Genomic DNA, 25,470 nt, shown 5'->3' with positions numbered 1-25,470 from the left:
GATGGTGCTGCTGCTTCTAGCAGTGATACCTGTCCCTTTGATTACCAAAGGGAAAAGGACACGTGAGGTTGGAACAACCTGCATCCATAAATCCAACTTGCCCGTCTAGCAAGGGAGCAGGGGTACCTTCCCTCTGGCTGTCAAAGTGCTCCAACCTGGCAACAGGAGAAGGCAGGAACCGGGCTGCCAAAGCCCCCATCACACCTACCGATTAACCCTCGTGCTCTAGCAGGGGTATGATGGCTCACGTTGCGGACCACGGACCACGGTTCCTAACAGTCATCCTTGAACAGAAAGGCAAGAGGATTTATCTTTTAATATAAATTTGTTATTTTATTAAACAGAATTAACAAAACCAACTGTCCAGAATCCAAACAAGCAACTCTTCTTCAGAAACAGTTTTTGGAGAAAAATTACCCAAAAAAGCCTGGTTCTTACCGCAATCATGTTCTTAAAAGTGACGCTTTATCATTTGCTTTATAAAAGTAAGAAAGTCACTCTCTCATATCCATCTATCTAGCTATACATATACATGTGTCTATATATGCAGCAAGTACTTCAGAGATGAGTATTTTACTCAGAAGACAAATATGGAAGCCCAGAAAGAATGGAAATACTCCCAGCACGCGGTCGCTGCTGGCTGAGACTGAACCAGTCTCACACACTGTCCGTGGTAATGGTGACCGCGGCCCCTTGTCAAAGGCAACTTTTTGGTACAGTATCTTTGGAGTAAGCATCTTGGCAGACACCTGGGATGCTAAAGCACACCACACACTCACATAAGAAATGATGGTCTCTTCTCTGGATGCACAGCTCTATTGCATATTAAGTAAAAACGCTATAATGCACCAAAATCGCTTAGGAATTTTGGTGAATATTTCTGTATAAATTCTCCACCAAACTGAAGATCTGACTTCTAGCCAGTATTGTGGTTGAGTGAGAGAAGCAATTCAGATGGGACCTGAGTCAATATGTGACATTGGGCCCTAGCTTATTAATTTACTTATTCAGTTTTAATGGTGCCTAAAGATTACGTCAAGTCAGGAAGAGGGCAGAATGGTTAAAACAGGCAATTGATCATGGTTTTTCCAAGTCCTAAACAAAGATAGAGGAAGAGCAAACTGCAGTTCACAGGAATTCTCCAGGATGAGCACAAAACCGGGAAAAGTCCCAGAAGGCAGATTTTGGCCCAAAATGGCAAAAATACGTTCCAACTTCCTATGCATGTGTGAGCATGGTCATGGCCAGCTGTGAGCACAGCTGGAGCCTGAGCCCAAGGTGTGCGCTTCTGTGGCAGTGATATTGGGAGGCTGATACACAGGAGTCCTTGTCCAAGAAAGGATGCCAAAAAATGATTTTTTTTTTTTTAAAATGCCCTTCAGACCTGTGCACGGGCAAGAGCACCGGCTTCCAGCTTCTTCTTGTTCCAGTCTTGTTAGTACAAGACTAACCCTGGGTAAATATAGCTGTGGCCAAACCCTCCTACCCACATGGATGGGAAGAAAGCCTCTGTTTCTGAAGCGCCTGCTCACTCCCTGTCAGCACTAACAAACACACCTTTTTCCTAGAAAGGTGAAGATTAACGCAGGCCACAGTCACAGTTAAAGGTGGTTATTTCTGCACCGCAGACGAGGGCTAGGCAGGTCAGTGGGGCAGGACAGATAAAGCAGGGGAAGAAGGGAAGAAAAAAAAAAAAAAGGCAGGGGAGGTTCTTCTGTTCTCATTTGCCGTACAGAAAGACTGGCAGATGGAGAAGGGAGTCAGGCCAGGAGGCATGTCAGTCTGCTTGCACAACAGCAAGATAGGAAGCTGAATATCCATTTGGGAGACAGTTCATGGGGGTGATAAGTAGGTGTATGTGATAGTCTGATTCTGCTTAGCACTGTAAGGGTTAACACAGGGGTGCCAGTAATAGAGACTAACTCTGGGCACCTTCTCCTGGTGCTCCCACTAGCACAGAGGAGAGTCAAGCACGAATGAAGAAGGGCGACCACTCCATGCTGGCTTGCAGGGATGGGTCACGATGCGTTGGGGACCATCCCATAGGCTTCATACAGCGTGTCCAGCAGTTCCTGCTTTTCTTTCTCAGGTAAGAAGCTGGACTGAGCTGCATTGATGTTCTGGGGAGGCAGAGGGGGAACACAAGGGAGACATTAAGACACATCAGACGTGAACACCTGGTTGTGCACATCCAAACATCTGGCTCTGAGCAGCAACAGACGAGGGAGAGTGTAAAGTTTCCACTCCGAGATTCATTTTCACAGCCTCGTTTTACAGGGCAACGGCTCTGGCCCACCACTAGCAAGAGTCCCAAGAGGAGTGAGGCAGGCACAAAGCAAAGGTCTTCAAATACTTTGGATTTTTTAGTATACGTACTTTAGACCTGTCCCTACACTCCCGGCTCCCCTTTGGACAAGTGCCTCTCCCGGCACAGCGGTGGTGGCAGCCTGATGCGCTGCTGCTGGGACACAGCCTGGCTTTACAACGTAACCTGCTTGTCCGTCTTGTGCAGGGACCTTCCTTCTATTACACAGGAACAACCTGGCTTTTTCAAGAGCAGGAGAGGACAGCTGGCACCAGAACAGCTGTGGTTCCAGGATCCCAGAGCTGTCCTAGTCCCCCTTCCAGACCCAGAGAGTGATGTCTGTAGGAGAAAGGGACTTGTTCCTCTAGCCAGAGCTGAGAGCGGGACTGATGCTCTCTTGTAAAGTGCATCCTGCACTTCCCACTCCAAGCAAGTATCTCTGGAGACACATAGGTGGAAGTGCTGAGCATGACTCTCAATGCAAACCAGGAAAGGTTTGCTTGGTAACCAGGTAAGTCAAACTCCCAACAGTTATCCTGTCTTTCTGTCTTGGGTGAATAATTAGAAAATCAAGGATGTAATCAAGACACATAAATGACTGTGCGTGCCAAAACCAAAGCCAGCAGTCACTTTGTTTCCAGCTCAGTTGTTGCATACTCATGTTATACATGCGAAAACCGCAAGCACTTTTGTACCTGCTGAATCTTGCTAATTTCTGGGCCAGGCCTTGACATAACCTACCTGCAATTCCAAATCCAGAAAAAAAAAAAAAGCAACAGGCACCTACCTTCCTTACTGCTAAGACCTGCTGTGAGGACATCAGTGGACAATTTCCACTCTGACCTGTTCCCCGTAAAGCCCAAAGCAGTCAGCCCAAGTGATGCAGCCCCTGCAGAGCCCACCCTGCACTCACCCCCCCGCTCCCTGCAGCACCCCCAGCATCCCCCTCCAGCCAGATCAGCAGTCCTCCTCAGCCTCCTGCTTACAAGGCTGGTGCAGGATTTTCTGATTTCCATTGAAAACTCTTCAGCTTATAAAGAAAAACAGCAGGTTGTTCTGGGCTGCACTGGGACATCAGCAGAGCATCCAGCCGAGGCCGACTTACCACTCTCTTGAACTCCTCCTCCGTGAAGCCCATGTAGTCCTTCACTATGCTGTAATCCTTGTCAATATTGGAGTTAAAGATGAGGGGATCATCCGTGTTTATAGAATAGTTAGCGCGATCTTTCCTAAATCTGTAAGGAAATCAGGATGAACCGGTGGGTAAAACACTGGATATGGCACTGGTCATGCACTTCTCAGGGTAAAATGCAGTAAAAGCAAAGACCTCGCAGCTGTCCCTGCAGCTTGCATTGCCGGACACAAACACAGGGCTCGGCTTGTCTCGCCACCACTCTGCTTCTCCGGTGGAGAGAGGAGCAGAGCATCAGGGTGTCTCTTCCTTAGAGGTTCAGCAACTTCAGCTCTCAGCCGCAAACTAGGGCTAATGGCCAGCGTGCAGCATCTCGTGGCCCACAGCTCAGAGCAGGGGCAGGAGGGACAGGACAGCCTCCCCGAGGGACCCCCACCCCCCCTCCAGCTGCGCCAGGCCCCTCTGTGCCAAACGGCGAGGACGTACCACGTTTTCCTAAGCGCTTAGATGTGTGTTACCTTTGTAAAGCAATAGAGCAGCTATAATCAACCCAAATCCTGGTTATTTAAGATTGTACGTAATTGAGAGTCTTACTGTGCTACAGGGTGTTTCCCAAAGTCCGGAAGACATGCTCCAGTGAGATAACTGGACCAAGGGCAGACCTGTTTGGGGGAGTTAAACATGAAATCATCCCTCCAGAATCAACCACGCAGATCTGAACCCCAGCTGTGTATGCAGATAGCTAAGCACGCTGGCAAAGCCAGATACAGGTTTAGTGCTTTGTTCACAGCTACCCCTCAGCGCTACTCCGATGGAGTGGTGCATGTCCCAGGACACGGATGCAAAGAGCCCACAGCCTGCGTGGCAGCAGCAGGAGCCAGTGGGATATTTCCCACGGCCAGTCAGCCATCTGCCATGTGTCAACCACAGCTAAGAAGCCACTGGCATTATATATACATATATATTCCATATATTAGTTGGATACACCCATTCTGGGGAAAAGCCAAGGAAATTTGCTGTCCTGATTTTGGCTGGGATAGAGTTAATTTTCTTCCTAGTAGCTGGTACAGTGCTGTGTTTTTGATTTAGTGTGAGAATGATGTTGATAACACACTGATGTTTTAGTTGTTGCTAAGTAGCGCTTATCGTAAGTTAAGGACTTTTCAGTTTCCCATGCTCTGCCAGCAAGCAGGCGTACAAGAAGCTGGGAGGGAGCATGGCCAGGACAGCTGACCTGAACTAGCCCAGGGGATATTCCATACCATAGAACATCATGCTCGGTATATAAACTGGGGGGAGTTGGCTGGGAGGGGAGGATCGCTGCTGGGGTATCGGTCAGCGGGTGGTGAGCAATTGCATTGTGCACCACTGGTTGTTTTTCCCCGCCCCCCCCCCTTTGTTATATTCCTTTTCATTACTATTATTATTATTTCATTATTATTATTGTTAGTATTATATTTTACTTTAGTTATTAAACCGTTCTTATCTCAACCCACGAGTTTTACCTTCTTTCCCAATTCTCCTGCCCATCCCACTGGGAGCGGGGGGAGAGTGAGGGAGCGGCTGTGTGGTGCTTGGCTGCTGGCTGGGGTTAAACCCCGACATTTGCCCACACACAGTAACTCCCAGGCACTTCCACCCTCCACCCAGACAGGCTCTGGTACAGCAGCCCGCTTCATGGCAGGAGAAGCCTGCAGGCTTGAGGTATATAAATCAGTGAATAAGCCCTCCAAAATTTATCCTCAGCCAGACCAGGATCCGTTTCTCTCTGTTACGTGCCTTCTGCAAGCTGCTGTGTGCCCCAGTGCTCCTCGCAGCAAAGATCCCAGCAAACAGCCAGGTGTCCCCACCATTTCTGCTGTGGAGCTTTGGGCATGCAGGTTCAATGGCAGTGTTCCCAAACACGTGGTCAGCACTCGGGTGTCAGGTCGTGTCCCTGGCTGTAGCACAGCCCAAGCGAGGGCTGATTTTCCACTCGGACAGCAGCTACCTGGCTGTCACCCTCCCACCACACATCCTTACCTCAAAATGCATCTTTGCTCTCAACAGCTCCTTGTAGAGCTCAGGGTCCTCCAGGACATGGTAGCCATGGCCAATGCGCTCAGCCTTCAGGAGATAAACTGCCTAGAGAGCACAGGAAAACCACATACAGCCCCCGAGCACCAGCTCGGCTCCTGCCTGCCCAGAGACCCCGGCCCCACCATGGGTGCAGCCCGCACCACTGAGCCAGCTCCGGGGAAATCCTTCTCTGAGCCATTGGGGCCAGATCTCTGCCTGGGTCCCTGATGTTTGCTCTGCTATGAATACGGAGAGGACTTGGGCTCCCCTCTCCCCGGTGCAGGGGATGCAGGGGCACTTCCCACCCCTGCCCCGAGCCGGGAGCTCCTCGTACCTCCTTGATCATGGCAGGCGGGCCGGCCTCCCCAGCATGGACAGTACGATGAATCCCGCATCTTTCAGCTTCCTGCAAAGCAAGGGAGGACACGCTCCTGTCCCATCACCCGCAGCAAGGTCAGCAAACCCCTGGGCTGGCACTGCAAGCAACAGGGCTCTGCGTCAAGAGCCCCCAAACCACGAGCCCCGCACCCCGAGAGGCGCATGCTCTCTGCTGTAGCACAGGCTGCAAGAGAAGAGCTCAGTAATGCCAGAAGCAGAGAAACTTAGAAAGCCTGGTTACCTTCCCCTGGAGCCCAGCCAGACTCCTCAGGGTCTTTTAATACCGGGTGAGCTCACCGCTGTCTCCTCTCCAGACAGCAGCAAGCTCGAAGCTCTCCTTCCTCCACCCACTTGCCCTTCTGCACGAACCTTGCAGCAATTCCTGTCTTTCAAACATCTACCTTTTTGGCCAGCTGCAGCCAAGTGAGAGAATTTAAAAGCCCCCAGGGCAGAGATGAAGCGATGCTCAGACACTGAGCACCTCCCTCCTGTAAGGGGCTGGGGAGGGAGGCAGCCCAGCTGGGAGGACCCTGTGGGTGCAGCTTTGGGGGCATTTCGAGATGCTCTTCATGGCCATCCCAAAAAATCCCTTGCCAGGGCGGCCACAGACCACCTGGGCTTTGGGAAGCCATGCAGCCTCGAGGGAAGCCTGGCTCCTGCCTTGCTGGAGAAGGGCCACCCAGCCGGCAGGAACGGGCAGGCTGCAAGCCCCATCTTGCAGCAGACGCTCTTCCTGGGCACTCCTTCAGGGCTTTTCACTCATGATTTTTTTTTCAGTTACTTAATTTTCAGCTCCTCATGTGCTGCACACCCAGGCCCAGTGAAGGTCAGGCCAGGCTCTGCCTGGGACGTCTACAGAAGAGCCCTGTGTGCATCGACCTGAAAGGTACTCTGTGCTCCCTACATTTAAGTGAGTGTTGATTTTTCCCAAACAGCTAATTTTTGACACTTTTTAAAATAACAAAATCCCTCTGGCTGAAGTACCAGACCAAGAAGAGAGACAGACTCACACCAGCACAGAGATTTTCCACTTGTTTCTACACAGGATGAAGAGAAACCAGAAACTCTCACCCCCCCACTCCCAAGACAGGCATCCCTAACTATCCCAACAGGAGCTGGGGATACAAGCAGAGGGGTCAGGAAGAGCACGTGCACCAGGAGCCCTCCCCACTAACCCTCCTGGATGCCGAAGCCTGAGCCCCTCCACCCAGGAGGGAGCTCGCGTCTAACGTTCATCCATGGGCATATCTTCCCTGGAGTGCTTTAATCCCTTTTTCAACTCATTTGTCCAAGGACACATGGTGCTTCCCTTGGCTTCTCCTTCCAGGATCCCTGCTTCCTTGGACATGGTGGTCCTAGGATCCTTGGCTGTACACTTCCCGGTGCTCCTCTGCAGCCAGCAGCCACAGTCAAGTTTTTGCCATTATCTGCTTTTTCCCCTCCAGCAGCCCCGAGAGCTCCCAGGCAGAATGTGCCTGCTCGAGGGACATCACAAGTCTCTCCAATTTCCCTGGATGCATTACGTACCCCACGGAGTGCAGCAGCAGTGTTTAGGGGAATTACTTCCCTGCCACACGGGCCAAGAGGGGCCGACGGACAGGAGCGGGGTTTGCTTCAGCATCTCAGAGCCTGAGTGAGCCCCTGGCACAGAGACAAGATGCATCCTTCAGACGGAGGAGTCTGGACATGGGTACTGCTGGCACACCAGGGCAGGATGAGATGCGCCTGCCTATCGGTTAATAAAACCCTGTGCCTGTGTCTCTGTTTATAACCACTCTGTTCACCCAGCGTGGCACAGCAGCACAGGCGGACCTTGTATCAGCTCCCGCTGATGGGGGCAAAGACCCCGAGAAAGCCCCGTGTCGTTTCAGACCTGAGCGCTGCTTGCAAACCACCGTCCTTTTTGGCAGTGACGGTGCACAGCCTCCTCTCCCAATGATGCAGGGGACCAACAACCCCAAAGTCTCACCAGCAAAGAGGAGCGAGGCGCGAAGCTTTCCCTTTGAGCCGCTCCAAAGCGCTGAGGTCTAGTGAGAGTCTCGGATCAGGCTCCTGAAGCCATTCCAGCGTTTGCATTTGAGATGATCAGATAAAAGCACTTGAAACGTGCAGCTTCTTCTCTGCTCCTCGGGTGATTTCTGCCAGACTGGAAAGGCCAGTCTCTCCCACCCTCGGCCATGGTTTCGCCAAGCCCCAGGAGCAGACCCCAGCCAACAGCAGTGGGGTGCTGCCAGGGGGACACAAGCTCCACGTCACTCGCATTGCACTCAGTGCTATGGGCTAGCGTGCCGAGCTCCAACTCTAAGGCCACAATGATGCCTGCTATTAATCACTTAGGAAATATAAACGAATACTTTTGCTATTTAACAGAACATTTTTAATAGCTGTAATGAATTTTTAAGCTGTCCCAGCTGTTTGCAGTCTGAATAACACACTGTGTGTCCCCTCACGCACATCCCCTCAATATATGTTTTTCTCATCATTTTTTTTAAGAAGCTTATTAAACAAACCTCGTAAGCCTTCTTATGCTCAGAGGAATTCTCCACCTTCAGGGACTCATCCCCAGCCAGGTCGATAGCCACCACAGAGTTGTTTTGATACTTCTTGCAGAGCTCCACCACCTCTGGAGACCAGCCTGGAAGAGACAGTGCCAGGGTTCAGCAGAAAGCATTGGTAAGACTTGCACCTTCAGCATTTTTCTAAACAAATCCTGGTCATATAACTAGAAGGCTAGAGCTATTTTCTTTGGTCTTTCCTAAAATTTGACGCTCAAAAAGAAAACTAGAACTCCTAGAAAGGTCTGCCATCTTCAGGCAAATAAAAGCTGCCAACTGATTACTTCATCATCAACCAAAGGGAAATCAAATGCATTTACCAGCTATAAAGCTGCTCTCATCATGTTTTTCTGCTCACTTTCGTCAGGGGAAAAAAAAGAAAAAGAAAAAAGAAAACAGAAAACAGAAAAAAACCTCCGAACAGTGGTGGCTCTGCAGTTGGCCCAAGGTCAGCTGAACTGCACAGCCCATGTGCTGTAACATGGTGTGCGGGAGAAATCCCTCAACTCGCTCCTGAGCTTTCACCCCGTCCCAGGCTGGGCAAGGGGGGGGAAAGGGAAGAACCGGCCCATCGGACATGTTGTGTCACGGAGGAGTTTGGGTTGGGAGGGACCTCTGGGGGACCCCTGTACCCTGCCCTGCTGTGTTGCAGGGCATCCTCAACTCCCCCAGAGAAGAAATGGGTGCCACTCCTGGTGGGAAGGAGCTGGTCAGCCTCCTGGAAGACTGACCTTTAACACTCGCACATTTTTATCTTTTTGGCATCAGTGAGAGCGAGAGTAACAAGTGGCCAACAACTACTTCAGAGCTATCTCTGATCAGGATAGAGGATAACCTCTGAGAAAGAACATGCACCTACCAGCTCATATAGCACTTGCCCTTAGCAAAAAGGCCAAGAAACAGAGATAAACGGTAGTGGTAACAATTAACAGGCACCTGCTGTGTACATACAATCCCAAAATCATATGAACACAAAAGAAAACGTGTGCAATTTCATCTTTTTTCATCAGTTTCCAACTCACTGGGTTAGAGCTGTTATTTTATTAACAAGTTTAATATGAGCTAGTTCTGGCTGGCATCTCTGCCTTTCTTTCAGCGGTTCCTAAATTACAGGGTGGCTTCTCACGGTGCAGCACATCCCGAATGCAGCGCTAAAGACTCTTGTATCGAGCGCATCACTGGCTCTGGGTAAGAGTTGGTGCCCTGGGACACAGGCATGAGAATGCCAACTCAGTTGTTTGCACGAGCAATCCCTCCTGCTGTGGAAGCACACGCTGCATGTGCCCTTGGGTGCTCCCGTCACCTTCTGCCTTTACCACTTGTGCGTTGGCAGGGACCGTAACTGCAGACAAGTGTGACACTACCTTACAGCTTTCCAGTTTCTACAAAGAAAAAAGTTTTCTTCCTAGAAACCAGAAATTTAAGGGTCAAGTTTTCAAAGTATTGTTTGGGGTTGATTGGGCAGGCAGCAAAGAAACCCACTCTCAAATCTCCCTGTTTCCAAGAATATAATTTTTCACATTTCTAGACACAAATTAACCATGTACTCATTAGCAAAAGTCTTTCCACCATCTACCCTACTAAGCCTACATAAAACTGTTGTGAGATACGAAGATATCCATAACAAAGTCTTCACATAGAACAGCTACTGTCATACAACCTCGCTCTGACCGCATCTTTCCCTAGAGGAAGATGCTCACAGAACTCAGCAGCCCAGTGAAACACTGGAAATTGGGTTTTCTTCCTATTCTGGGTCACAGCATCTGTTACTGACGAAGTTCAGAGCTGCTGATTTTATCAAAAACATTTTATATATGTGACTTAAGTATATTTTACTTCTGTTTTCAGCTTAAACCAGCAGAGACTGCAGTCAGCGGATTCTCTGGCTGACCCATGGTCCAGGCTAATGGGAGTATGCTGCTGTAGCAGCATGACCACGAGCAGGGAAAGTGTGAGATCTCATGCCTGGTCCTCCTCCCGTGACCATCCGCTCTCAGACCCACCAGACGGTCGTGGCAGATGCAACCGCTCGCTGTGGCAATGGCTTCAACTGGCCCAAGGAGAGCTCCAGCCTTTGGGCAGGGAGTGAGGTACGAGCAGAAATCACAGCTCCCCCAGGAGAGGACAGAAGAGCCCGTTTTGTCTCTCTAGCAAGACCCTTCAGATACTGGTTGTACCCACAGACCCCCACTCTCACACCATAGTGAAGGGAGCAGAGGACCCCCACCAAGAAAAAAACTACTCCTTCTGAGCACTGCCTGGTCCCGCATTGGACCCAGGGCCACGGGACAGGGGCTTTCCCCGCATTTCTGCGGGGACCTGAACCCCGGGGATGTCACCCCCCACCACGCGTCAGGGAAGGGGAGCAGAGCAGCAGAGGAGCTGCAATACATTACTTGGCATATGGCGCATGCAGCATAGAATAGACCTGGCTTTGATGCGGAAATCCCTTTCTCCATCCTGTAGTCCCTGATTTACGAGGTTAACGACTTCATCTGGAGTGAGGTCTCCCCTGCAGGGAAGAAAAGCTGTCAGCGAGAGGCCAGACACCCGCCAGGTAGGTGAGCAGAAGCCACAGGTCCAGCCCAGCATCCCCACGGGACACCCCATGCAAAACCCAGGCTGCCCGGGGTCCCACCCGCCTTAACATCCAGAGGAGCCCGACAAGACCACCCAGAGCCGAAGAGCACCTTTTACACCCATGCCATGCCCAGATTTACCGGATGTCAGGGCACAAAAGCATGCAAAGATGATAGTAAGATTTAGAAAAGCCTCGGGGAGCTGGATTCCAATCCTGCCCAAGCAGAGGTACCCGCTCTTTGCCAGAGCATCTCATTAGGGCACACAACTGCCTGCAGCCGGGCAGGGGCAAGCACGGGGCCTCAACACCCATCACAGCACATTTTGCAAGGGGCCACAGAGCCCAGCACTGATTTAATCAGAAGCACACAGCACAGAGGGGATGACGTGTAAAGAAGGGATCGGATCACCAGCCCCCTCCAACATTGCCCACCGTCTCTGCCAGCTCAAATTCACATTTTGCACGCAGGCAATCCATATCTGAACACTGCTTTCCCTCGCACAGAGAACGGCTTCAGCCCAAAGTTTAAGCACAGCTGCTCTGCACATGCAGAATTAGGTGCCCAAAGCAAGGGACGTTAAAACACGGCAACACACAGAGATATTATAAGATGAAAAATCCTGTCGCTGGGGAAGAGAGGTGGAAGCATGCCGGTGCTCGCTGCGTTGGAGGAGAGAGAAGGTTTGGTTACACCAGAATTTGAACACGCTGGCTGACCAGCGTTGGCCATGCCTTCTCCATGCCCACCGGCTCTCCGGCATGGCAGGATCACTCACTCGGTTTGGCCCCAGGGGATGGGATCCACGCGGCAGTTGGCCAGGAGGTGAGGGCTGTACCGGACCTCCACATAGATGACGCCTTCTTTTGCTTTCGTTTCCACAAGCTCATAGGCGATCCTCCTCACCGCCTCACGGTCACCCCTGCAGGGACGGCAGTGGGACCCATCACCGGGACTCGTCACCCTCGGGGCACACTGGGGACGGGCGAGGTGACCTCCAAGGCTGAGCAACGTTAGCCAAGGGGTCCCGCCAAGGGTTGAGGGGGTAGAAGCAAAAAGTGCAGTACTTACGCAATGGCAGGCATGTAGTGATTAAACTTTTCTAGAAATTGGGTAAGTGTCAGTGGTGTTTTGTAGCTGACATGCTGCAGGAGGTCATCAACAGTGCTGCCAGGGAGCGGAACCCCTCTTTTCCTAGAAATGAAGCCACATGTTACTGATGGGGAAGGCTATTGCATTTTTAATCAGTCCATTTCATACAGCGATCGCATCTCAAGCTGGCAGCATTAACCTCCATTTCTTCACAGAAAAGATATGGCACACGTTGTCCTTCCAAAATCTCCTTGCAGATGCAGCCCTGAATCTCAGTGGGGAGGAAGGCAATCCAAAATACAGGCAAAGCACAAACAAACTGAAATAAAAGCCCAGACTGGCTCGGCAGGAACAGAGCCAGAGCACATTTCAAGCTTAAGAAGGAGTTCATCTTAATTATTTCTTGGCACCTCCTAGTCCTAGCGGCAGAATTGCCAAAATTCTTTAGAAAGTTAATTTCCACTTATGCGGGCTCAAAGGCTTGAAAAATCACGGAGACTCTCCCAGGCCCAGGATCACGCACGCAGAAATGTCACGGCTCGTGGGTTTAATACCAGCAGCTCCTGTGAGCGAGCCAGTTCCCAAGCCCAACATCGTGGTGGCATCTTCTCTGATGGGGACACCTCCTACGCAGAGGCAAAGAGCAGTCCCAACAACTGCTCTCACCAAAGGGATGGCGATGGTAAAGCCCACCTAAACGCTTCCAAGAGGGAAGAGGCCATTTTTCCCTGGAGCACCTGGAGTCCCGGGTGGGTGGAGGTGTCCCCGGTGGGGTGACAGCCGGGCTCGAGGGGGCTGCCAGCCAAGGATGCTGCATGCTTCCCGGGCAGGCTTTGCCACCCACACCCCATTACCCTGCACACGCCAACCTAAATTAGGAATAAAAACTAGACATTTGTTATTAGTCCTCTTCCCTGCCATGATGAATTACAGCCAACTGATGGATCTCTCTGCTAATAGAGACAAAACACCACAGACAGCTTTAGTGTCCCAATGCCAGCAACCATCCCAATGAGCAATCCGCAGGGAAGCAGCCCAAAGGACCCTGCTCCTGGGCTCAGCAAACATTGCTCGTTCCCCGCTCAGGCAGGAAGGAAACCAGCCCCATGCTCAGCCTTCACATGCAATTTGCACAGATTAAGTTGCTGCCACTCGGCAGGGGATGTTCATCACTGCCAAGGCATTGGTTTTCCTCCCTGCCTTGCCCTTTCCATGGCACTGACACATCGGTGTCTGCTTCAGGAACTGGCCCACGTCTTCCTCCACCTGCCCAGGGAAAGTTTCCTACAGCAAAGCCATTTTCCTGACTTCTTTTGTGTGCTTCCCGAAGGATTGCCTCCGCGCAGCCAGCGGCAACAGTGCTTTGGGATAACCCACAGCACAGAGACACTGGAGTCAGGTCTCTGGCTGAGGGGGTCTGGTGGATCTTGCCAGCGTGGCTTTGGGAGCTGCTGCTGCTCCATCCAACCTGCCTGGTAGCTGGGAGCCTTCCCGCAGCAAAGCTGCCCCAGGGGAACGTGCTCATGCCTGCCGGCACCTCGGCGTCCTGCCCAGAGCTGCCTCCAGCCACAGGCAGCACCATGCACACCGTCCCACTGCGGAGAGGGCACCTCTCCTGGGGACACCCAGTCCCGTGAGGGGTCTGCCACAGCTCTAAATCCTTTGGCTGGGCAGGGAGGATGCAAAGCCTGACCCAGACCTGACAGAATTAGAGCCAAAGTTTCTAAAAACGGCAAAGTTCAGCCACTGCCCAAGGGGGCTGGGGCATCCCAGCAGCTTCGGGTCGTTTGTACATGGTCAGCCACCACCTGGCAAATTTATTTCCAGCTCTTTACCTTTAAATAGACCACAAGCAGCTTTGTGTGTCCAGGGTGAGGTTATTAAGGCACCTACACCGCCCTGTTGCTTTTACATTTGTGTGAGCGCTAGTTTTAGAGCCCATGAATAGCACAGACTTGCTCCACCCCAGCCAAGCACGGCACCCGAGGGCTGGCAGCCCCGGGGGATGCCAGGGCTGTTTAAAAATAAGAGGGAACTCGGCACACGCTCGGGCAATGAAGGTTTCTGTCCTAAGCAAGAGAGAGGCACAGGATTCTCAGATGGCTGGTGCCTCCTGGGCCTCAGGGCTCCTACAGCCCTCCTGGGGGACTACACTGGCGTCTGTCCTTTGCTGGCAGCAGAGACCCAGCAGAGCCCCAGGGAGTCAGCACCAACTCTTCTGTTCATCAGGACTTGTATTCCAGCCCTGCAGCTCACCAGCAGCATGGGCAGAGCCAGCAGAAACCCCGACTCAGCTCACCACGCCAACACCCTGCAATGAATGAGATGGACATCTCTGATCCACCTTCTTTGCTCCGACTGCACTGCAAAATGTATGGCTGCTCCCCACAGAAAAAGCTACTTTAGAGAGAGTATTTCCCCCTAAGATCACATTGCCTTGGAGTCTGCTGGGCTGACAGGATGCCAGGACCAATTGCCATCCTCCTCAGAACTGATTTCCTCCCCAAAGTACCGGAGTTGTGCCTAAGAGCTGTTTCCCGAAATCTTTAAGCTTGTCACTTTCTCGATCTGAGGGTGTCTGCTAGTCTCCGTTAACTTTCTGAATAGTGACAGCTGGAAGAAGTCTTAAGTTTATTTTGCTTATAACCGTGGAGCCAGGTCCTCGCACCAGTTAATCATTCACCCTGGTGCTTTCCACACAAGCTGCACTGAAGCAAGAAGATGCACGTGGGCTCTGTCAAGGAAACAACCTCTCTTTAAGTCACTGCCAAGAGCTTTCCCAGGTCACCCTCACACGAGCATGACTCCTTGACTGCTGGCACTGGGCAGACAGCCTGGGGTTCAAAGGCACACAGCAGCAGGGCAGGGAGGAGCACCCAAGCTGGTTTTTCCTCCCAAGACTGTGGTACGGCACCACCAAGAAGATGCTCCCAGCCTGCTTTCATTTTACTTGCTTTTGCCATTAGGAATGTGGAAAAAGAAATGAGAATACACTGACTCTGCCGCTTCCCGGGTACGCTTCAAAGGCAGACAGCTCTGTTTATGAGACATCTTCCGTACTTTTCTCATGGTGGCTCCTCTTAGCTCGCCCAGCTCACAGGACCGACGACCACCTCGCTCACGCTCCTGCTACCAGCACAGCCTGGCTGCAGCACTGCCTTTTGGGAAGTGCTCAGTGTTCTCGCACCATGCGGGCGCGGGACCCGTCTGTGCAGAGATAAGACCAGCACCAGCCAGGTTTGCTGCCTGCACAACAGAGGGGAGAGCTTTCCCAGCCTGCCAGCACAAGCTCTTCTGTCAGAGAACTGGACAAGCAGAAGGGATGATGCTTTTGAACTGCAGCTCCCAGAGCCCTCTTCCTCCCGCAACTCACCTGCCGAAGTGCAAGATTGTTTCTGGTCTAATGGCTCCATCCAGGTGGACGTGAAGCTCTACCTGCAATAAGATAAAGAGAAATCGGTGAGCTACTCTTAGACCTGCAGCAAAAGTTTAGAGATAAGCAGCTGGTGCTAGCACAGGTATAAATGCAGCCAATACAGGGACAAAGTCATGACAAGGAAGCACAAAAACATTTTTAAAATACCATCACTATAAAGTTTATTTTTCTATATCTAAGTATTGTCTAAATATTTTCTTAGTGCTGCTGCAGCTCACACATTTAATGGACCTTTAGAAATTTATTCCGTTTCCAGTAATTTTCAGGAACTGCCCTATCCTTATTTCGCTTGCATGGTTCAGAGTTTAGGAAGAGTGAAAAAAAGCAAACCCCAAACACCTTCGCTTTCCAGCTTGTTCCTTCGTGAATTCACAGACACCCAAGCATCAATTAATTTGCTAAGAGTCATCACACAAAAACTTTGACTTCACTTCCAAGAATCAGCGCCTGATATATTGTTAATTACTTGGTATTATCAGAGCTTACAGGCTTTCTAATCCTACACATGGAGTCAGTCCCATGGTACAAGGTGCTGTAAAAAATAAAAGGAACAAGAGTTGCCCCGTAGAGCTAACAAGCTCGTTTCAAAATAGAACACTTAAAATTTGACTCATTAAAAATGGGACAGTAACTCAGATCTCTTCACTCTGAAATCCTGTTTCCCAATTATTGCTGAAACGATGAATTTTGGAGAAAGAGCCCCAGAAAAGCAAAAGCAAGCTTTTTCCATTAGGCAGCTGGGGCTTTTGGAGGAACATGACGAATGTAATTTGGAAGTCAAACTGGGAAGGAAAATATTAGCTGTACAATCTTTCAGCTAGATCTTCATATTTCCAGAACTGTTTTCTTTTAAGCAACGGAAGAGCCTACAAAATACATATTTAATTTTATTTTATTTTTTTAATGAAACTGTAGAGCAACTTAATACACGAAGTTCTTGTTAGTTATAACATTGTGCAAACTTTCCTGTGTAGATGATTGCTGCAGGATGCTGAGGGTAAGAATCAAGTAGGATTCAGAAGAGGACTGGGTATTTGCATGGATAACTAAACCACCCAGGGTTACTAATTAAAACCCACAAACCCTCCGGCATCAGGGTATGTATCAAACAATAACTACGAGGAGCTGGAAGAAAAATGAGTAAGCGGTCCCTACAAGCAGGGCAATCCCTGCTCACCTCAAGATCCACCTCAAGATCCTTTTGCTCTCCTCTGAAGCATCCACGAGCAGCTGATGTGAGCTCAATGCCGCTGGCCCGGCTCCCGGTGCAGGGCTGGCAATGCCCATCTCTGGGGCATGCACTGATGCCCACGAGCTCGCTCCCATCCCCACCTCCTCCCGCAGCCCTAGACGCCTGCCGTGCAGGCAGAGACACCCATCTTTTGACTCACGGCCAGGGTTTTCATTGACCGCTTCTGCTGCAAGAGGTCATCATTGCTGAGGTGGGACAGTGCTCAGGTTCGGGCCACCTCCATAGGATGGCCACGAAGCTACCACTGAAATGTGCACTGGTGGGATGCAAAATGCAGGTGCCAGGCTCAGGGCAACTCGAGCTGCTGACCCTGCACCGTTGCAATCAGCTGGCCCAGGGGTCATGAATATCCCCACTGACACCCCTGCTAGCAGGTTGTAAAAAGATATCCTGTCATTTCTCCTACCCTTAAGACACGATCTGAATCTACAGGGATGAAGGTTTTAAAAGGGCAAAACCTGATCTTTCCCCCCACCTCGAGTTATGCAATCCTGCTTATGAGGACTAAATGTCCCGAGAAGCAGCAGATAAAATAACAGACTATGGACATGATCTGCATCACCAGATGTGGACGCCTGGCACGTTTTCCACTCTTGAGCTCTGATTCCTATTTCAAAACCATGCAAGCTCCATTCCTTGAGGTTTTCAACAGCCCTCGTGACCTTCTGATGGAGTTACAGCCTTGAAACTCACTCATGCTGGATATAAAAACCAAGCAACCCGAACTTACTGGGGTCTTCTCACCCCAAACATTTCTCAAGCATTTCCTGCAAGAACATCCCAATGTGACACTTCCATCAATGAGAAAGCAAATTCAGTGGTGTCCTTCACCCATGCAAGCCACCTCCTTCTGCCACTGCTGCAGGTGAGACTCTTGTAGAGCTGCAAGGTTCCCCTCCAACACAAGCAACGGGCTCTTCCTCCCCTGCCATGCATTTCTTTGGGTCTGGAGGGACCTAAACTAAGTGCTAAGAAACTCTTGTGCAATGCTGCTCAACTCAAAAAGTTGTGGGGTTCCTCAAGATCAGTGCTTGAGGGGGTGGGGGGTGTTTTCTGCAGCTAAGAACTAATCTATGCTATTTAGATTACCAAAGGACATTCAAGTGAAGAAGTAAAGGTGTGCCTACAAAGGTTTCCACCGAGAGCTGGCCCCAGATAAGGATGCAATCAGCAAAGGCACAACGGAGCAGCTCAGCTCCCCCAGGCGCCTTGCTCGCAAACCCCACAGGTTTCCAGGTCCGTGGTAGGCTGCTCGCTGCAGATTACACTGCAGCTCTCTTCCTGCATGTTTGTTTTGGGTAAACAAAGCACAAGACTTCTCCAGATACAAGTGGGTGACATGACCTTGCTTCAAGTCAAGGAAAGTACCCAGATAAAGATGAAAGAGTTTTCTCCGAACTGCAGCTCCAGGAGACGATGCCTGAGCAAGCACAAATAAGGTGAACGCAGGAGCCCAGCACCTCTTCCAGTGTGATGTGCCTTGGCACACAGAGGTCCACGCACATGTGGTCTCCCACCCCAAACCCTCCAGTTTATTTGCAGAGGAGGCCTGCACGCACAGATTAAATAGGGATCTCGACACTTGGTCCAGCACCCTAATGGCACCACAGGCTGCACCAGCACCGCAGAGGAGCCTTCAGCCATGCCGGAACCAGCGATGCCTTCCTTTTTCACGGCAAACCTGGATGTGGTAATGTTTGTTCTGATGAAGAGCAAGAAAGCAGCAGAACTCTCAAATGCTTTCCAGGGCAGGAGCTCTGCTCTTCTCCCAGCTGCAGCGAGGACCCTCAGGACCACCTTTGTGTAGCCACCCTTCAGCCTTTCTTCTGCACCTCCACAGCGCTGCAGCTGAGAGCAAGTTCACTGACCGCCAGCCAGTGCATCAAAAAACCATAGTGCAATTCAATAAAATCTCCGAGTTTCACTAAAGAGTTGTCAAAAGCCAGAGGGATGAGTTCAAAAGACATAACTGGCCATAAATTGTGCGTCCTCAGCACAGACAACCCCCAGCAAGGCTGTCAGAGCAAACCAAGCGCTTTTCATTTTTATGCAAAGAAAGTTTTAGATCAACCACAGCACGTGACTCATTAGTGCAGATATCAGCAAGTTGGTTCAGATTTTAAAAAAGGAGAAGTTTTAAGGGCTCTGGCTTGACTTTTCTCTTCTGAAAATATTGTAATGTTTTCTTTGAAATTTAATAAGCTCCAAAAATAAATTCAAACACAAAATGAGGTACTGCAAACAAGCATGTTCTGTTCAAAGATCAAGTCTGATTATTTTCAATTTAGTGAAACTAAGAGGAAAAAGTTAAGCAAACATTCAAAGTATTTTCAGCTATAGTCAACCCAACAGATTTCTCTATTACTCTACGGTTTGCTCAGCAGACCATGGCAGAGCAGTTAACTGCTCAGTTCGCCTATTATGTGGCATAAAAAGTACCATCCAAGCTAAGGCACTTGAGGGAATTTCTGTATTAGGTGGTTTTGGGGTCTTTTTAAAAAAAATGTACAATGAAAAAAACAAGCCAGCCCTAACGTCATGGTAAAAGTAACACCAACCTCATCTTTTATTTTGATGGTTTCCAGCAGATATTAATAGATAATCCAGGCAGTTGCTACAGTTGCATCTTTTTAAAACCCTTAGCAGTGACTTTGCCCAGGATTCTTTATCAGCACATTAAAAGGTGATAATTTAAAGTTCACTCTATTGATCTCAATAACTGAAAAACAGAGTAATTACAGATGTCATTTGTCAATTGTTAGATACACGTGGCAGGAAAATGTTAATAGAGAACAAAATTCAACAAGGGATAAGGCAAATGCCAATCACTGCAAAAAGAATGAACTGTGTTCCCCAAATACCAGTTTTATGAAAGCATGCTGTCAGGAGCGAAGTTATCCTTATCATAAACTCACCACAAACGCTCATTTAGAAGCAAGAGGTGAGAGTGGATCAAGAGGGATGTGAAGTGGAAGAGGCACAGTATTACCCTCAAACCTGATGACACCCACAAATGCGTTTTGGAGACGAATCTGCCACGTGCTTTAAGGCTTGAGCCTTTAAAAGAGAAACGTGGAGGACTACAAGACCCACACGACACACTGCTCCATTGCAAGAAATATTGGTGCTTTCTAGAGAAGCATTCACACGATACGTGGGTTTGGTGACTGAGGCGGAGGAGGACGGTGCCGTGCTGAGCAGCCTTTAGTACCACTCCTCCTGGCACCAACTACTCAACCTCCACCGACCTCCGTACGAGGCTCCTGGTGCCGTTAATAGGTGATGGTGGCTGTGCATCACCCTCCTTCAGGGACGGCTCCCACGGGGTGGCAGGGCCACGTCCCTCCCCAAGCGATCACGGACCTCACACCCGCACGTGGCTGGAATGAGGCCACGCTTCGGAGCAATAAACGGAGTCCTTGCACTTCGCGCGGCACCAAGCCAGCCTTACTGCCACCACGTTTGACAAAGTGGATCCAGGAAGGTTATCTGAGAGCGTGCCTGCACCGCATTACTGAAGGAATGAGTACGCACATCACTGCCTAAGGTACGGCTGAGCTCAGTGCAGCCTCAGCAGCACCAGGCTTTGACCCGTGCCAAGCTGGTCAGGGGTCAGGTTGTGCGTGAGAAATGGATGAGCCGAAGAAAATGCGATCCTCGGCACACCCTCGTGCACTTGCACTCCCCACAATAAGGATCACCTTTTTAAATGATTGATTTTTTTTAAGTTTTGCACCCAAGGCAAATACCTGTACTATCAGCTCAGCACAGATGGGCAGGTCTGTCTCAAGCAGGGGGAGGCTGCAGTGTTACAGGGAGCAGGGCAGGACACCCACTCAAACCCCCCTGGGTACAGCCAGCGCTCCGCAGCAGAGCAGGCACCGTCGGTGCCATCCCGGTTTGGTCACCAGGCGCTCTCCTAACCATTGACAGGACACGTGCAGCTACAGCCAGTTCTGGCCATCTCTCCCAATTCCCAGAGATAACTGTCTCCCTTTGGACAGGGACAGGCCCTGAAACACCGTGACACTCACAGCGTGCCCGGGGAGGGCTTGCGGGAACACCTGCCCAACGCGACCTGAGCTTACTTTGGAAAGAAGCATCCAGCAGCAGAACTACACCAGCTGCCGGGAGGGTGCAGGCCTGACCCCAGAAGCCCCCATTCCCATCCTCCTCCCCACAACGTGGCTCAAGGCACACGGGAGCTGCAGGAGAAGAGAGACGTGTCCTGAAGCCTCCGAGCTGGGGCTGGCCTGCAGGGAGAGGAGCTAGCAGCGAGCGAGGACACGGTCTCTGCTCTGGTTGTGGAGCAGAGAGGGAAGAGGCTGATGGTGGGCGTCCAAGGAATGGCAGTCTTTTCTGCTCTTTTATGGCCTATGATAAGCAGGGTTCAAAGTCGCCCTCCGGCAGCCCCAGCAGCTCCCTGTTCATCTGCTGCAGTCGCTGGGAGTCAGCGAGTTCCCGAAAAACGTGGAGGCAGCCCCGGCCCCGCGTTCAGCCGGGGCTCGAAGCTGCTCCAGTTACCAGAAACATCTCTAAAACACAAACCTGATCGTTCCCAATGGCAGAGGGTCCAGGGTAATGAATAGGGCTCATTAAATGACTTCAGACCCATTTTTTTTTCCCCAAGCCTGACTTAGCAGGTTCACAGGACTGAAAGGGACTGCCTGACTCAGGAAAACCAGTCTCGTAATTGCCGGCAACCAGACAACAGAAGCCTGATCTTAGCGGTCAAACCCTGCGTGGTTTTTCCTAGGTCTCTCTCTTCGGCATCCCACTCTCCCATGCACTGGAAAAGTAGGAAGAAGCACAAATGAAAGAAGAACTTAACTTGCTTCTCTCAGCCAAAAGTTTAAAATCACTGGGGTGAACCAACAGCTTTTGTTCTTAGTGGAGCTGATGCAACGCCAACGTCTCCCAAAACTGAAGTAGTCTTAAAAAGGCTTTAACCATTAGCAGATGTCAACACTCCCTGGATTTCGGTATCAAGGTTTGCCTGCTATTGCATGGGTCACCTTCCCTGAGAGGGAAACCTCACGTAGTGATGGAACGAAACATGAATCAGACCCGTGCACGCAGGCTTTTCCAAGCACGCTAGACTTTCCTGGTGCGAGCTCAAACTGAGAGATAAATGGTTTGGGAGCGGTAGGGGATGCAAACAGTGGCAAAAAAAACCCCTTTTGGGTTTTCGGAGGCAATCTTCTTCCCTGGGAAAGCTGTACACAGTTGCCACCACTCAGATTCTCCCAGAGCGTGACCACCATGACCCTCACATCACTTTTCCTGGTCTCCTCTGCCCTGGCCCCTTGCTGCCCACCAAGAGCCCAGCCCTGCCTGGTAGTCAGCACCAGAGCCCAAAGGCAGCCAGGCAGAGAAAACCTGCTCCCTGTACGCCGGCTTACCCAGACCACAACCTAAGAGCTGAGCTGTCCTGCAGCACAGCCAGCGCTCTGCCGTCAGGTACTGGGTTATTGCTAACCACACCTGTGTCATCTTCTTTCTCAACTTTTTTATAATCTGATTAATAAACGTGTTATTGTATGATCCTACTTGAGATGTATTTATAGAGCACATGGTGAGAGAGAAAGACTGGAGCACGCTCTGACAGCAGTCACCAAGATGGTATCATCTCAGGTATCTGAGGAATAACTGAACTAAATGTTTAAGAGAAAAAAAAAAAACCCACACCGAAAAAAACCCAACCCAAAACGAAAAAAACACCCACAAAACAACAAAACCAAACCCCAAAACAAAGTAAAACACACAAGAGAAAACGTTTGTTGTAGCAGGCCAAGGCAACGGTTGGAGCACTGGACCTTGCCGGGCTTGCCTCTCCCCCAGCCGTGCCCCAGCCGGGCTACCAGCGCACCTCCAGCCCGGAGGAGCGGAGTGACCCCGGCACGTCCCCGCGGCGGGGAGCCGGCACCAACATCGCTCCGGCGGCGGGATGTGCGGGACGGCCGCGGCACACGGGGCAGCTCCTGCCTGTCCCTGCGGGGAGCACCGGGCCGGGGCAGCGCAGACCCCGGCTGGTTCCGCCGAGGGGCACCTCAGGGCACACCCTCACGGCTCAGCCGCCGTGCCCCGGGGCATGCCCCAGCTCCCTCCCCCGCCGCACCGCCGCCTCAGCACCGGGGCACACCTCGGCTCTCACCCCGGGCGCATGTGCGGCGGCTCGGCTCCGGTGCATGACCCGGTGCGCGGCGCCTCAACCCCGGTGCACACCACCTCAGCCCCGGTGCAACGCCCCGTTCCCAACCCGGCGCCTCCGGCAGCGCCGCCACCTCACCTTGGGGTCCCCGAAGACGCACAGCCCCCGCTCCATGCCGCCGCCGCCGCCGTCGTCGCCGCTGCCGCCGCTCCGCTCCGCGGCTCGGCTCCGTTCCGCCCCGCCCCGCCGGCCGAGCTCGCCCGCCCCCTGCCGGGCCCGCCCCGCCCCGCCCCGCCCCGCCCCGCGCAGCGCCGAGCACCGCGGCATCCCGGCGGGCAGGGCTGTCTGCTGCCGCCCCGAGTGCCCAAAATCCCGCCCGGTAACGGCTTCCCCCCGCTCGCGTTTCCTTCGGGAGCCCAGAGCGCGGGCGGAGCCGCTCCGCCGACGATAACATCGAAGGAAAATACAACGCAATGGAACAGCAGCTCGGCTCGTAGAACGGGAAAGCGATCTCCGGCTTTGATTGCAGTCTCAGGCCAATGCAACGATATTTTCTTAACCTAAAAAGGACTTAATTGTTCGGCCTAGGAATGATCATCCCTCACCCCCTTTCCTGCTCGCAAAGCTGCTGCTCGGTGACTCGCTTGTTTCGTCCGATGGCTTTTTGGACTTGTTTGGTCCATCATACACCTGCTTTCAGGTCCTGCAAACTCACGCTCAGCGTTTCATTTCTTATTTTTAGTGACCTGGCCATGTTTTACGCTGCTCCTCTGTATCCTGCCTTCCTCTTCCACAGGCAATGCACATGGCAGCCCACGTCGTTGAGGGACAGTGGGGCAGAAAGTCCTGCTCCTCCCTGCCGAGTGTGGCTTCTCTGATACTGGAGAAAGCAGAGCTTTCAGCCACTCCAGTCTTGAAGCACCCACAAAGTGGCACCCATTTAGCTAACGGCAAATCTGCAAGGTGGAACCACTCCCCAGAGTGAGCTTTGAGGAACATCCCTTGGGTCCTCGCGCAGCCCTGGGTGAGATGAGATCCAAGCTGCAGGGAAGGCGCTGAGCAGGCAGATGGTGTTTCCAAAATCACTGCAGAGCCAAGGACCACAGTTTTGTTCTGCCTGACTGGAGTTCACCTGCCCAGGTGAGGCCATCCCCAGACCACAGGCCGGGTCTGCGGGGAGCCTTGGAGATGAAAATCACTATATCAATGTAAAATTGCTTTGTAAATGTAAATTTACAAATGTAAAATTATACACTTACAATGTAAAATTACTACTTGCTCTGGCGTGTAAGCAGAGAAAGCACTTGGGGCTGTAGGCGTGAATGCTACGACAAATGGTTGGAAAATAAAGTTTCCTCTTCTCCTTCCCCCAGCTGTGTTTACACCAGAGGGACACTGTTTGTGGAAGCTGGCAGCAGGGGATTAGCTATGCCGGAGCCCTGCCTGCGGGGACGGGGAGGGCTGGGCGCTCCTCCAGCCCTGCGCCGTCACAGCCACTCTGCCACCCCAGCAAGGTGACATGAAAGAGCCCAGGGGAGCGAGCAGCCCTGAAAGTGGGGGCTGCAAAGCGGTGCTAGGCACTGCTTAGTGAATGCAAGACATGCTACACACTCATTGCTCCACGGGGAAATGTCACCGGCGTCCCTTGTCACTCCTCCCCAGCTTTGCCATGAGAGCAGTGATGGAATTTCTGCCCCAAAGCCAAGTAGGCATTGAGAAAACAGCAGTTTTTCAGCTCGAATCCCAAGGTCATTTGGGTATGTGCACTGCAGCGGAGCCCGTGGGAAAAGCGCAGGGCTTGGCTGGGGAGAAAAGTTCATCAACATGTTCTCTTTTATTAAGTACCACCTTTCAGAGATGCCCTGACTGCATCCGTACTGTAGAGATGAAAGCACATTAGCCACAGTTAACTGGCAAAATTATTCTTTACAAAATAGTGACTGGCAGGGGAAAGTAACTGTTAGCTGCCAAGCACGGTGCCGGCATCGCTCAGGGCTTTCGGGAGCCTGCAGGATGGAGCAGCGCTACACCAGGCTTATGGGAAACCAGCAGGAAGAAGCAGCAGGTATTTTCTGCACTAAAACTTGTGATTTCTGGTGTCACCAAAGGGTGACATTGTTCCAGGCTCCCAAAGCTTTGCAAGTGCTGAATTTGGGTAAAATTCCCCTGGTTGTGCACAGAGGGTCTGGGCAGAAATAAAATGCTTGAGCATGCAAACTAGCAACTGGGTGTGAAACTGTCCCTGGGCAAGGTGAGCTCTGGCTCACATGGGCCATATCACCTCCACATCACAGGCTTTTTTAGCAGCCACTCGAAAAATATCTGTTTTGCTTGGAGAATGTCCCACAGCATCACATATTTGAGGTCTGACTTCTGGTTCAAAGCATCTGTAGCATAAATGGTCCCAGTGTGAATACATGGTGCTTTCTAACGGTCTTTTGTGGACACAGCCTTGCTCAGTGTGTCATCTACACTGGGAGGACAGAGGTCACTTAGAGCCTTTATTTGGGATTAAAGGAAATTTCAAGGTAA

The 25,470-nt window shown here is 51.4% G+C and overlaps 1 protein-coding gene across 1 annotated transcript; it reads right to left on the bottom strand.

Annotated features, from left to right (window-relative positions):
- Positions 1-324: 324 nt before the first annotated feature.
- Positions 325-23,112, bottom strand: ADA (adenosine deaminase). Its single transcript, XM_050907109.1, has 11 exons — positions 23,077-23,112; positions 15,473-15,534; positions 12,079-12,201; positions 11,786-11,929; positions 10,825-10,940; positions 8,384-8,508; positions 5,830-5,901; positions 5,460-5,561; positions 4,032-4,099; positions 3,411-3,540; positions 325-2,120 (listed from the first exon to the last, which is right to left on the bottom strand). Exons 1-11 carry the CDS (start codon positions 23,110-23,112, stop codon positions 2,019-2,021), a joined length of 1,080 nt encoding a protein of 359 aa, XP_050763066.1. The 3' UTR covers positions 325-2,018.
- Between the last annotated feature and the right edge of the window lie 2,358 nt (positions 23,113-25,470).

The sequence above is a fragment of the Gymnogyps californianus genome, chromosome 17 (assembly GCF_018139145.2).
Source record: "Gymnogyps californianus isolate 813 chromosome 17, ASM1813914v2, whole genome shotgun sequence".
Taxonomy (NCBI): Eukaryota; Metazoa; Chordata; class Aves; order Accipitriformes; family Cathartidae; genus Gymnogyps; species Gymnogyps californianus.
The sequence above is the reverse complement of the archived record's forward strand: the minus strand, read 5'-3'. Positions and strand labels throughout refer to the sequence as shown.